General features: G+C 40.9%; 1 protein-coding gene across 3 annotated transcripts in view; it reads right to left on the bottom strand.

Annotated features, from left to right (window-relative positions):
- Positions 1 to 260: 260 nt before the first annotated feature.
- Positions 261 to 14815, bottom strand: part of MYLK4 (myosin light chain kinase family member 4) — a 131474-nt gene continuing 116919 nt past the window's right edge. For all 3 annotated transcript variants that reach the window (XM_030552291.1, XM_030552289.1, XM_030552290.1), the window contains 8 exons: positions 14135 to 14244; positions 12161 to 12302; positions 9757 to 9827; positions 8577 to 8705; positions 6589 to 6741; positions 6142 to 6220; positions 4100 to 4175; positions 261 to 2048 (listed from right to left, as the gene is read on the bottom strand). In XM_030552291.1, coding sequence (XP_030408151.1) covers positions 4128 to 4175; positions 6142 to 6220; positions 6589 to 6741; positions 8577 to 8705; positions 9757 to 9827; positions 12161 to 12302; positions 14135 to 14244 — 732 coding nt within the window. In that variant the 3' untranslated portion in view covers positions 261 to 2048; positions 4100 to 4127. The remainder of the gene's footprint in view (positions 2049 to 4099; positions 4176 to 6141; positions 6221 to 6588; positions 6742 to 8576; positions 8706 to 9756; positions 9828 to 12160; positions 12303 to 14134; positions 14245 to 14815) is intronic.

Genomic DNA, 14815 nt, shown 5'->3' with positions numbered 1-14815 from the left:
GAAGGAGCAGTTCTGATCATCTAGTCTGACCTCCTGTATAGCATAGGCCACAGAATATCCCCAAAATAATTCCTAGAGCAGATCATTTAGAAAAGCATCCAACTGTGATTTTAAAATGGTCAGCGATGGATTGCATGTCCCCTGGGAAATTGTTAAAAAATTATGCCTTATTTCCTGTCTGAATTTTTCTAGCTTCAACTTCCAGGTTGTGTTATACCTTTCTCTGCTAGTCTGAAGAGCCCATTGTTAAATATTTGTTCCCTATATAGATACTTACAGACTGTAATCAAGTGACCCACTAACCTTTTTAAGCTAAACAGATTGAGCTCTAGACACTATCACTGTAAGTATAAGATATGCTTTCTAATCCTTTAATTGGGCCTAAAGATTTGGCCCTAAAATTTTAAACAGGAGGTAGGAGCAGTCAAAATGGGACAGTGTTTTCTATGCTTTCTTGGTTCTTCCTTTAGTGTACTGTGGTAGTAATGTTGCTATATGTATGCATGTATACACTAGCTTTCATTAAGAGCATCTATCTATCTACCTATCTATTAAATACCTTTTGAACTCTGGACAAAATTGGATTTCTGTAATTGACTGTCAAGGAAGTCACATGCATGCTGTCCAATAAATGTATTCATCTGACTCTTTCCTTGAAATTTGATATACAAATATCACTTCATAAGGGCAAAGATATGACAGTCATTATGTGGGAATTATTGCCATTCTAATGTTAAATTGAGTTGGCCTTTACCCTTCTGCCTTGTAACAAGATATGCCATTATTTCAAGAAAAATATACTGGGCTGTGTTGACATGTTGCTTAATTACAAACTGATTAGTCAAAATAAAAAAAATCCAAAGCCGCAACAATATGTCAGCATAGTAAAGTAAAATAATAATGATACTTTGGATTTATCTAATCTTTAATACAAAAAGCACTATACAAAGGTAAGTGTCATTATCTGCATTTTACAGATGGAACAACTGAGTCTCAGGCTGTTTAGAAGACTAGCCCATGGTCACAAAGTGTTGGGAATGGAGTATAGGTAGCCTGACTCCCAGTCCCCTCTTCTAGCCATGTATCAGAACAGTTTGGAATCTGGAGAAGCAATAGAAAATATTTTGATTTTTTTTTTGGCGAGTTTTTAAATAAGCCATTTCCTAGAAGCAAACAGGACACACTGGGTTATGAGGATTAGGGGGCCGATTCTCCTCTCATAAACTAGTTTTGCATAAACATAAATCCAGTGCCAACAACGGAGTTAGCCAGTTACATTGGCATAAATCCAAAGTAACTGATTTGAAGTTGTTCTCTACTGAAGTCAAGGGCTTAATTCTGTATTTACACTAGAGATGAGAATCTGGATGTCCTAATAACAAAATATCCTCTTGTATGTTATTAACCCAACTGAATTTAAAACAGTACCAATGTGATATGCTAGGAAACACCAAAGGCAGTCCTGTATGCAGCATACTCTAGTCTAAAGGCATCCTAGGTACACTGAGAGCTTGTCTGTGAGATTGTTAACACACTGGTGTAGCTTCTTTAACTTTAGTGGGGTTAGTCCTTGTTGACACCACTGTTAGAGAATAATCAGTTTTAAATGTGCCACCAACTGTTTTTTAAAAGCAATTTGAGGTTTCAATCTCAAATAGAACTCCAAGTACTGTTGTAATGCAGAGATCTTCTGCTGGCAGGGCTGAGATGAGAAAGAGCCAATGCTATTTAAACCCCAAAAATCTCTCACTAACTAAATCAAGAAAGCAAAGACAAGACAGATAATATTGTGAACTCAAACTAGCGTAGCAATCTCAGACAGAAATTACACGCTGTTCTGGCAGAGACACCTTCCTGTGAACTGCAGCAGCTATTTTCCTCTTTTGAAAGCGGAAGCAAAAAAAAGTAACTCAATAATGCTGGACTTTTCCTGCAGCTAACGTGGTGTTGGTCCACTTAGTAAAAGCCTCAAGTCATCACAAGGTCAAAGCACCAGAACTGCTGATATCTCCAAATCTCTTACCAGCAGTAACAACACAGCAGCTTGTCTGCAAATAAACAAACCAAGAATCTAGTTAATTCAGCAATATACTTTTAATATAATTATTTGGTTTAATTTCCTAGAAAAATCACAGGGTGGTTTCTTTGTGTGTGAGAGAGAAAGCAATGCAGAATCTGACTGCTTACAAAGAGTCCCACCCCCACCCCCCATCTCAGATTGTGACAGATCATTTAATGCTATTTACAACATTAAAAGGACTAGGTCTCTTTATTTATTGAAAAAAATACAGGAAGTCTCTCATGAAATGCAACAATGCTGTCATTTTGTCACTACTGTCATATGGGATGGGAGTATGTGATTATCTTCATTTGCTTGTACAATCACATCAAACATTTACCATACCATGTTTAAATCAATTGTCACATGAATATATTATCATGGATTAAATGAGGCAATCCGAATGGTTTTGTTCTAAAAACAAAACACAGTAATAACTGAGTCCATTTCTTGAGTAAATTCAAAAACTCATTTTTTAAAAACTATCTCCTCCTGTAAGGTAGACTATAAGGTAGCTACTATTTACAAAACTTTAAAAAGTGTATTTGAACATTTTATTTTCTTTTTCACTGAACTGGGCATCAAGATTATCTCAAACTTGATTTTTTTCTTCAGACAGATAATTGCTTTCTTGTAATATTAAAAAATAAAAATTATTTTTCAATGTGTGGCTGTTGCAGATGGGACAGAACCTCAGCTGATATAAATTGGCATTGCTCCAGTGACATGAGGATCAGTACAAAGAGGGTGCAACATGTCCCTCCCCAATATTTGGTGTGACTGCATTAGCATGCTAAGAAACCATGTGGCTTTGGCAGCTCAGGAAAGGAGATATCAAAAGCAAGTGACAGTGAATCATAATAGACTAAGAATTTTTCAGCCCCTCTGAACAGTGATTATTTAAAAATTTTTTTTTTTTTTTACAAAACACATTGGAAGCGAAAGCAAACATCAGTTACAGACTGTCTTTTAACAGATGGATGGTAATATCCTTAACAATTAGCACACACAATGAAAAGTGGTACTATTTTTGGTGTCTCAGTCATTATTCATGGTGCAATGCTAAAAGGATGTGGTTATTACGATGCATGGGTTATATCAGCTTTCTTCGTACTATGACCCACAACCAGTCATCCTCAGATATGTCCCCAAATCATTTGCACTGGTTCCCACAGTGCTTCAAAGGAAGCACCAGTCCTGTGGTAGTTCATAAGAGATGCTGTGGGAATCAGTGCAGTGGTGTATGGAGTGTTCTGCCATCTGAGAAAGTGGTTGAGTAAATTTCAAAGTGGCTGAGTGAATATGCTTCAGTCAAAGACCAGAGACAGAAAATTAGAGCAGACTTGTGTCGTCCTGGCCCCCTTAGGGAAGGCAACCTCCCCAGTCTAAGAACTAGTAATGAAGTGTTTGTCAATGGAAGGGCAAAGACAGTGATCCAGGAAAAAGGACAAAGACAGAAATGTCTTGTCTCAACTTTGCTGTTTGATACAGATTCCTCAACAGCACAGGACAACTTCATTTAAGGCTGGATCCTACTGAAGTCAATGGCGCTACACCGATTATACCAGTTGAGGAGATGGCCCACAGCCTTTTGTTAAGAAATTATTATACAAGCATATTTCTATCCCTTTTAAAACCAAACTTACAACCATTATGTAAGAAACTAAAAGCTTCCAGCACTGAACATTTATTGGGTGAAAACCTGGCTCTATTACAGTCAATGGGAGTTTTACCATTGACTTCAATGGAGCTAGGATTTCACCCACCGAGTTTGCTGTATGTGCAGTTTCATATATAAACTATGATTTTTTTTCTCACTGTTCCTCCCTTTCACACTGTTGTGATGGTCATAATCAATGGAGCAAGCCTATAGTTTTTGTGCTTTGGTGACACACTGCTTGTCAAACAGTTGTGCAGATGGTGCTGGTGAGTAAATCTTCCAGCGACGTTAACTGTGGCTGTTTCTGGTATTCCACTGATACCTTCCATAGATGTTGCACCATTTATTTCTGAAGAGAAACAAGGGGACTTGAGACAAACCTTCCATTTGGCAGCTTTCTTGGAAAGGTCATTGAGCCACGGGTGCTTGAGACTTTGAGTGGCACTTAGCCTTCCTCTAGAAAAAAGGAGACATTATTGTAAGAGTTAGTTGAGCTCCATCACTTCTTACTTGTGCTGAATATAATAGCAAAACACTGCAACATCTGCCTATTTAATACAGCTACTTTTTAAACAAGTATGCACAGATAAACTATAGAAGGGAGGTCAGAATGGAGGAAATCTCTATAAAGTTCTCCACTGGGGAAACAGTTTTCCCCAACATAGAAGGGGCAATAGGATCCAGCCATTCATGAAGAGGTCCAGGCTTCATGAAGCTCTGCACTATGACCACTTCCTCCCCATATCCATGGCTTCACTGCAGCCATATCAATAGGGGCACAACTAACCCTGATATCCCTCTAGAGGTGTACCTAAAAGTGTTAGATTCTTAATTTTGACTTCCCTCTATCCCTTCGTATTTACATTAAAATTTTGTTTTCCATCAGAATGTGTTTGACACCTTCAAGTGCTCATGAACACCTGAGACTGCACATTTGTCTCTAGAGCAGCTCAGAAAATGTCCATGCAAATGAAAAAATGACAAAGAAAATGTTTGTGAATTTTTCCCTTTTTCTGACCAGCTCTAGTTGTCACAATGGGAATGTCAGCAGCAGGAAAAGAACTCAGATCCTCCTGCTTTAAAAGCACAGGGCTCTACCAGTTGCGCTCAAGGGAGAGACCCTGACCTACTAATGACAGTACTGATTTTGAACAGGTCTGATTCTGTTCAATAGAAGGAACCACTGACACCAATACGCTAGACTCAGTACATTACAGTAATTTTATTTAATTCATTTTTCTGCTTTGTTTTCTTTGCCTTTTTAATGACTTTTGTCGCTTACATGCAGATAACAAGCCGAAAGAAAGGCAGAACAAAGATGTATTGTGCTCCAAATGCTGCATAAATGTAGGAATCCATTTTAAAGGCTCAAACTTTTGAATTCTAAATGTATGGCAACCTCAGGTATCCTCTTCAGAGGCTTTTCTGTTTTGGGTTATGAAACCACATGGATCGGCCTCACCCACTGATGAGACTGTCAACAGTTTTCAACCTCCAAAACCTACTGACTAGTTAAGTGAGTAATAATCAAAAACTACTTTAAACCACATGACCCTGTTTCAGCTAATTGGAGTGTTTAGAGCAAAGTAAGGGATGCTCCTATTGAGATTAGCACTGAGCCAGCCCCAGACACACTGAAGTTGGAGATGGTATGATCAGGGGTGGCTCTAGGTATTTTGCTGCCCCAAGCACGGCAAGAAGGCTGCCTGTGGGAGGTCCCTGGTCCCGTGGATTTGGTGGCATGCCTGCGGAAGGTCCGCCGAAGCTGCGGGACCAGCGGACCCTCCTCAAGCAGGCCACTGAAGGCAGCCTGCCTGCCGCCCTTGCGGCGACTGGCAGAGCGCCCCCCCGTGGCTTGCCGCCCCAGACATGCGCTTGGTGTGCTGGTGCCTGGAGCTGCCCCTGGGTATGATGGTCCTCAGAAGGCTGTTTAAAGTAAATGATGTGTCCTGGCAGGAATTCCAGGTTCTGTTAGGAGGTGGGAAGGTGTCAGGTGGGAAAGGGCGGGATTGACCTTTAAAAAGATTTCATGCAGGACCCCAAGTGAACCAGAAGGGCTTTTAAAAGCCAAACCTGCCCATGTTTGTTTGGAAAATGAAAGAAAGTTTGCAATGTTTAATGCTTTGCTATAAACTGTCTGTTATTTTGCTAACATATCGATCCATTCAACAATGTACGATAACCAACATCACGAGTACTTCTTCCAACAGACATGCAAGAGCCAGGGAACACACACAGAAACATGCCAGCCTCAAAAAATAAACAAAAGCAAACAAATGTATATATATTACAATGACACACAATTCAGCAGCAGGACAGACTCAAGTACAGAATAAGAGAATCTCAGAACAAATATTGAGGTAACGAGAACAAAAATGCACTGGCAGATCTGCAAAGAACAAGAATATTTAAACTTGGAGACCTGCTTGTGTAGTCCGCAATGGAGTTTGTGGTCTGATAACCAAGGATGTTTTAAGGCTGAAGTTGCACTCATTCTCCAGCTAAAGGGAAAACAGAACACTAGTAAGTGATCCATACGGAATCTTGGGATTCAACAGCTATGCCCTAGCTAGTGATGTGTGCTGTCCATCCTTTTGGTATTGCATGATGCTCAGTTTGCAAGATACTTTGTGCCAGATAGCAGCTGAAAAATGGCAACTGGAAGTGTTAACTCCTGTGAAGATGCATTCATGTAACCTCTGGACACTGTCTAGAATTTAACAATATTCTACTTAGGCATAACAAAATCACAATGGCTACTGTAATCATCAAGTGTAGCAGTACAAGTGACAGAGCATTTTTGGTGTTCTGTAATGTGATAACAGCAAATGTACATTTCAAAGGTATGGAATGGTGGGAATCTGAATACCTTTTTTCCTTGATTAGAAGCTTTGAGAGGAAGTCTTTGGCTTCTTCAGAAACATCTTGAAATTCCTCATTTTCGAAATCCCAGCTACAAGCCAGGATATTGTTGAGAGTCTCATTGTCATCATCACCCAGAAAAGGAGACAATCCACTGAGCCTAAAGAGTATTATATAGCATATGAAAAACACAGAATCATAATAATATATGGTTGGAAGAGAGCTAAAGAGGTCCTTGAGTCCATCCCCCCCGCCACACACACTGTGGTGGGATTATATACAGTAACTCCTCGCTTAACGTTGTAGTTCTGTTCCTGAAAAATGCGACTTTAAGCGAAACGATGTTAAGTGAATCCAATTTCCCCATAAGAATAATGTAAATAGGGGGGTTAGGTTCCAGGGAAATTTTGTTCAACCGACAAAAAAACTATGTATTATATAGATGTACACACAGCAGACATTTTAAACAACCAGTTTAATACTGTTCACAGCTACGATGATTGTGAAGCTTGGTTGAGGTGGTGAAGTTAGAGAGTAGAAGAGGGAGGGATATTTCCCAGGAAATGCCTTGCTGCTAAATGATGAACTAACACTCGGCTGAGCCCTCAAGGGTTAACACATTGTTAATGTAGCCTCTCACACAAGGCAGCACAAACGTGAGGGAGGGGAGACAGCATAGCAGACAGAGACAGACACACACCCTGTGTGTGGGAGAGAGAGATGCACACTGCCCCTTTAAGTAAGCTGACCCACTCTTAAGTGCATTCTCTTCTTAAGTGGATCAGGAAGTTGAGACAGCAGCTGCTTCCCCAAGTTCTCTGTCTCTCTCCATCCATCTGTTCTATATGGAGAAGGGGTAAGTGGGGTGCAGGAGCAGGAGGAGGGGGACACCCTGCCATTAGCCATCCCCCCCCCCCACAGTAAACAGGAGTCTCTGGGAACAGCTCCAAGACAGGGGGCAGGAGCAGCACATAGCAGTGGGGGGAGGGACAGCTGAACTGCCTTGATAGCTGCTGGGTGGCTGAGCACAGGGAATTTAGGGGAGTGGGAAGCTGATAAGGGTGCTGCCGGTCCACCCTGGCTCCAAGCCCCCACCAGCTAGCTGCAACGGGCTGCTCTTCCTGCAAGCAGTGGATGAAGCCGGCGGCTGCCAAACAATGTTAGAAGGAATCATTGCACAACTTTAAATGAGCATGTTCCCTAATTGATCAGCAACGAAACAATGTTAACCGGGACAACTTTAAGTGAGGAGTTACTGTAAACCAAGACCAGCCCTAACAGATGTTTGTGTAACCTGTTCTTCAAAACCACCAATGATGGGGATTCCATAATCTCTTTGTCTAACCTTTTCCAGTGCTTAACTATCAACATAGCATAACCCACATCTTCACTACAAGTGTTTACTTATGTTAATTCTTCTGTGGTTCCTTCTTCCTACTCTTGATTTGTCATATTCTTTCTGGGATTGTTTCATTGTTCACGGTTGTGCTCCTAACCCCTCACAGCAAGTTGTTGTCCATTAAGACCTGGTCTTGAGAGTTACTGAGTGCTGAGCACACTCAGAAGTCAATGGCAATGTAGGGCACTCAGCACTTCGCAGGATTAGGCTCATTATAACTTTGTTGGGGTTGAATAAAACAAGTAAAAATTATCATGCATGTTTGAAGGGCAAAATGTTACTCTATGATCTGCACAGCAGTTCTCTTCTCTAATTGTGGATCCCTATGCATATTCTGCACTCATTTCACACGTGTAATTCCTACTGACGTCAATGGAAAGTGCATGCACAGAATGAGTGAAAAATGTTCACTTGAGATGTTCAGTGTGACAGGAGAGAATTGAAATCAGCAGGAATTTTCAGCGAATAAAGACTGCAGAAGGGCAAATGAATTTGCAACCCAGATACAGCTTTAGTCAATATTCCAGTTTAACAGCAAGCTTCAGAAAATCAGTCTAAATTAGCGTGTGCACAATACAGATACAAGTCCTACTTACAGCATGTAGGCAATGACTCCTACACTCCACATGTCCGTGGGAAAGGAGACAAAGTCATAGTTCACAACTTCAGGAGCGAGGAATTCCGGAGTGCCAAAGTTCACTTTAAGTTTTTCTCTGGGTTTATATCTGGATGATGGAAACAAGGACAGTCAATACCTATTTCACATCTAAAACAACTTCTAACATTGGTGCTTAGAATGTTGTAGGATTCAGAAAAAGACCGGAGTTTTTATATGGAAAACCAGAACAATCAGAGGTACAACAGTAAGGATGAAAATAAGTTTTTGTAAGAGAGATAAATCTTCATGCTTCATAGCTAGCTCAGATAAAAACAGCAGTGTAGCCCAAGAGGTCTGGGGTAGGCGAGTAGAGTACAGACATACCAACTCGTGCCTCCTCGTCTCCCTCCTATTTTTTAGCAGAGTAATGTCTTGCTACTGGACCCTTCCCCCACTGCAGGAAAGCCCCTGCCAGAGCCTTTCCTCACTGCAATGCATGACTCCTGCAGCAGGGAGCTGCCAGAGCTTTTCACTGACACATGTAGCTACATACCGCAGTGTGGACACAGTGCGCTTTTTACTGAGGTAGGTAGTTACACCTACACTACACACACCACCAGTGGTGTCTAAAGTAGATGAAGGCATAAGGGCCAGTATAATAATATAATGTGATCTTCTTCACATGACAGGCCAGAGAATTTCTACCAGTAATTCCTGCATCAAGCCCATGGTGAGGATGAGCTCATCTAGAGCTTCAGCTTGTCTCTTAGAAAGACATCCAGTCTTAGTATAAGGACTTCAGTCCAATTATTCCATAACTGTGTACTGCAGATTTCCTGCACCTTTCTTTGAAGCAGCTTGTACTGGAGACAACTTTGGAGACAGTATACTGGACTAGATGGACCATTGGTCTGGTCTATTATGGCCAAGCCTCTTTAGGCATACCAGCTGAAAATAGGTTTTAAACTAACATTTTTTACTCTGTTCTTGTGTGAATATACCTTACTGCTATCCATTGCTTAATTTATGGATGCTCCTCACTAAAAGAGCCACATTTAAGCTTGTTCCAAAGGTGGTAGGAAGCTATTATGCATCAGCTTTATCCTTCCAAAGGCATAGCACTTTTGAGATTGTTTCCTAATTCATGTGTTATGATTAGCATGATTACACATACCTACCTTCTTGCCAATCCAAAATCAATAATTTTTATTTGATAAGCAGTTCGATTCACACACAGGATATTCTCAGGCTGCCAGGAGGAAAGAGAAAACACATTTTTAAGAGAAATGACAAACTGGATTTGTAGTGAATTGTAGTGGAATCAAAACTAAAAACACTGCAAAGCATAAAATAAGCATCTCAGCGCTTTAATCTCTGGGCAGGTTTCACTTTGTGGGTATTTCCTCCAGCAATCATGTGGCATTTGAGGTTTTGGACTCTGTGCCAGTACTGCTTTTTCTTCTCCATGGCGTCTCAGTTTGATATAATGCAGCAGTTCAGAGAAAGGACTCATTAGTGGGAGGGGGAGGGAGCTTCCAAACAGGCTTCAGGATGTTGGCGTTGTGATTTTACAGCCCTTAATGAGCTGACATCAGAACATTTAAAAAATGATTTTGCAGTGCTTTGAAGTTTATCTTTGTGCCCCAGATTTCTGAGTTCACTGCTGTTCTGGCAGCAACTGCCTGATAATACATTATACTAATCAAATCAGCTTTACACTCTTCTCAGATATTTAGAGGTGGGATTCATAGGTTAAAATCCTTCTGGATTTTCATAGGGCCAAATTCTGCTCTCTGTTTTACTGGCATAAATCCATTAGCATAAACGGAATTACTCCAGATTTATACCAGATGAAATGAGAGCAGAATCTGGCCCATTGTCTTTGAAGTACAAATGTCTACAATGCAGTCTTATGTTCACTGCCAGCAGTTTTATAGCTACCCTGGTCTTGTTGCTGATGGTGTCCTCTTTGAAATAAAAGAGCTCTAAACACTTAAGACATTAGTTATCCATTGTCACCATTACTAATTCACTTTGCATTTAGCATTTTTTTAAGCATATTTCTCATAATGGAATATCTGTGTCCCAGACACTGGCCCTGATGAGTCTCATTAATTCTTCCATTTTAACACCTTCATATCACAAAGTAATCTATGAGCAAGGAGAACTGGATAGAATCACCATTGATGGTCATTATGTGCCTGGAAGAGTTTCTGTTGAGAACTCCCTGGATGTAAGCATGCCTCCTTTTCTGCATTTTGAGTTCACACCAAAACTGTACCAACTCCAAGAAATTAATCTCAATTAAGAGAGCAGATTTATTGCTTATAGTTTCCAGACTATGAATATTTACAAAGAATTGCAACTGACTTACACAAGTGTCTGTGAGATCCAAATATGCAATATTGTTCTTTAAAAACATGGAAGATAAAAGTATCAGAGGGGTCATGCATCTGACGAAGTGGGTATTCACCCACGAAAGCTCATGTTCCAATACGTTTGTTAGTCTATAAGGTACCACAGAACTCTTTGCCGCTTTTATTGAAGATCCAGTATATTAACTTCCAGTTATTTAAGCAAATTAAAAACCAAGAAAAACAAACTTCCAAACATGTTTCCTTTTTCTTTGCTGTAAACCTGGCAGATCATTAGGAAGTTTTATAGCTAGTCATAAAACTAAGGGCATTTAAGCATCTCTCTCTTATTCCTCTCTCAACAGAGATAACTGACAAGTTTATTATTCAGCAAAAAACTTGGCCATGGAGAGGGATAAAGATCTGCTGCAAATGTGTGTCCTCACTAGACACACCTATACAAGTACTGATGTTTTATACTTGCCAATTAACCCATTAAAAATTAACTGGTCTCTGCACATATACTGCTACACCAAAATTTGCAGCATCTGCTTTATTTTTTTTTTAAATACACACACTAGTAGGAGTTTGTTTTAAATTGGTCAAAGGCAATATACACCAATACTTTTAAATTTCATTTAATTTTTACCTCATTTTTTTAAAAAATTGTCACTAACCACAGCTTCCTTTGATGCTATTCATGCTCATGAGTGGCAGTGCAGTCTAGACATTAGAATAGGATACTGGGTTTTCATTGTCTCTGACATATCTTATGACTTTGGGCAAGCCACTTAATCGCTTTGTGTTTCATTTTCCTCACTGATAAAATGGTGATAATCATGTTTACCTTTGTCACAGAAACACTGTCAGGTTGAATGAATTAATGTTTGTATGGTGCCTTGAGATGCATGAATGAAAGATGACACAGAAGTGCAAAATATTGTAGTCAGTAGCTGACTTGCTGGAAAATCATCCTCAGAAAGCTCAAGCCATGGGACTTGATGAGATCTTCTCAAGATTTTGATCTCATTTACAGTGGTAAAAGTCCAGAGTGATTTAATGGAAGTCAATGTGGTTAAAGTAAATTTACAGTGAATTACACTGATTTAACAGAGATCATGATATACCATGGGAATCTAGAGAACCTTAGGTGCCTTCGCTTAGGGAAATTAATTTCTATGGTAGAGGCCAAGTTGCTATTGCATAAAGCATGCATTTTGTTCTGTACCTTCAGGTCTAAATGAAGAATGTACATCTGATGCATGTATTGAATCCCTTGACAGATCTGTTTTGTGAACAAGATGGTATCCATCTCTGTTAAATTGTAGTTATCATCAATAATTCGGTCAAATAATTCTCCTCCATCCACGCTGCAGAGAGAAAAGTGGTAGAATGGTCATTGAGTTAAAATTCATGCCTTGAAATTAATGCAGAAGCTATATTGGAGACTGGTCCATAATACCATTTTCCTGAGATGCTTTCACAGCGGAGCAAAGTGAGATGGACTCAAAATATGAAGTTAGTATGCTGATCTGAATTTCCCTAAAGTTTCCAGTGGGATTGGCTCCTACAAACTGGTTCAGATCCATCCTGACCTGAATTTCCCCATGTTTGAGGGTGCCTGGATTCAGTCTACCAGTCTGGATCCAACTATCTGAGATGAATCCAAATCTAAAAGTTAGGACCTGAGCTCAATTCTCTTCTGTGTTAACATGGTTTTTGTGCCAGTGAAATCAGCGAAGTCATATCAGGATAAAGCTGAGGCAATGCAGTTGAGAATCAGGCTCCTGGATCTAGATCCAAACCACCCCAGACTTTGATGGATTTGGGATTCAAGATTCCAGTGTGAGCCCATCTCAACTCATAATGGAGATTTTTAAAATTTCTTCCAGAATTCTAGAACCCCTCAGTTTAACACTATATTTTTTTGCAGAATTATAGCTTTTGCCATTTCTGAAGTATGCAGGCCAAATTGAGAAGCAAATCAAAGGCTTAGTCTACACTACAAAGTTTTGCCACCATAGATATGATGGTTAGCAGCGTGAAAAAAATCAACCCCTCCCCACCCCCAGCAAATCCCCCAGTACAGATGCAACTATACTGACAGAAGAGTGCTACTGTTGTTGTGGGAGCTGGTGTATCTATGCAGGTAGGAAAAGTCTTTTTGCCAGTTTATGCTGTGTCTGGACAAGAGGGCTCTGCTGGGATAGCTATACCAGTAAAGGCTGTGTAATCATGGGTGGCGGATAATGGAGGCCGGGGGAAGCTAAGCCTCCCCAAACCTCCGCTAATGCTCCCTATTGCAGCCCCAGTCCTGGAGGCCTCCAGACTGCTCTGGGAACCGGCAGGCCGGCCGGGGTTCAGGGCTGTTCCAGGCGCCGGCAGGGGTTCAGGGCTGCACCAGTAGGCCAGGCAGCATGGGGCGGGGGAGGTGGTCAGAAGGGGCAGAGCAGGGCGAGGCCTCGAGCAGAAAAGGCAGGGCAGGGGGCTATCCTCCCTGAATGGGGGGTGCATGAGCTGCCCATGTCTATAGTGTACACAAGTCCTAAGTCTAAGAAAGTTCTGAAGAGTCCAAGCCAATATAACTTGCACCTTTTACCACCCCCCTCCATGTGCATGATACATCAGTTTTGACTTCCTCTAGAGTCTAGACAACCTCTACCTGATTCTATAGTGCTGTGCAGCTGTTTTGTGCTTCACCACCAATGTAATCTGGCCCTCAAGATAACTTAACCAGCCCCAGGAGGATCAGCTCAATGTAAGGGTAATCCTCGGTGGCATAGAGCCAGCCTGTATTTCTTGTCCTCTGGTAAGGCCGTGCATTCCCCTCGCATAAATGGAAATTTACCCAGGCCTGTTTTCATGGATGACAAACAATACCACCTAATGGAAATTACAGAGAACTACATCCTGTGGCTCTCTCATCTAAAGCTCTCTCTCCCTCTCTCTCTCTGTGGAGTTTGAGTGATGGTGTAACGAGTACGGTGCCTTAAATCATCATGACAGCGTTGAACAAGGTTTATGAATGACTACTCAGGAAAACTCTTTCTTTTAATATGGCTTCCTGTGACTCAAACTTTTTATATGATTTTTTCACCCGTGAGAAGCTCCACCTCTAGTTTCAGGAGAAACGGACATGGAATGCTGCAACCTCAGGAAAAGACGGAAGAGCAAAAAAAGGGAAGGAGAGAGATATACGTACTATTCCATGACCAGAACAATGTCATTTTTGGATTCAAAGGCATCATACAGCTGGATAAGATTTGTGTGGTTCAACTGGTTCATGACATTGATTTCATTCTTTACTTCTTCCTGTGAAAAGAGTAAGGAATATTATACTTGAGGCTTTTATAGCAGACACCTAACAAATTGAGGGGCATGGGCAAATACATCATTCCCACATGCTCACCTGTGTCCACCAACCCCAGCATTCATCTTTGATGGCTGTTGTGCTGACAGGAATATTCAGACATGTTTAAGGTCAGAAGGGACCATTAGATCATTTGGTCTGACCTCCTGTATAGCACAGGCTATATATGGTGATGTGACACTCAGTGATAATGAGCAGCAGTGAGGAGAGAGAGCTCTTGGCCTTGGTGGAAGTGAGGTCGGACTGATGAGGAAAATGGAGAAAGGCAGGCACTAGTAATGACACAGCTGCCACATAATAATGCCTGCTTGATTTTCCTCATTAAATGAAAGTGAGGGAAGTGCCCTGAGGTTTGCAGAATGGCCAGACAAATCGCTCTCCACTCTTATGCATTGGTGACTGAAGCCCAGAACATCCTTGCTATCAAGTCCAGCAAGATAAAAGCAATTAATTGCAGCAGAGTGTGCAGTGCACGACAGAGAACACATGCAAAGTCAAAAGTTGACAAACATT

The sequence above is a fragment of the Gopherus evgoodei genome, chromosome 2 (assembly GCF_007399415.2).
Source record: "Gopherus evgoodei ecotype Sinaloan lineage chromosome 2, rGopEvg1_v1.p, whole genome shotgun sequence".
Taxonomy (NCBI): Eukaryota; Metazoa; Chordata; order Testudines; family Testudinidae; genus Gopherus; species Gopherus evgoodei.
Note: the sequence above shows the minus strand (reverse complement) of the source record. Positions and strands in the feature narration are given on the sequence as shown.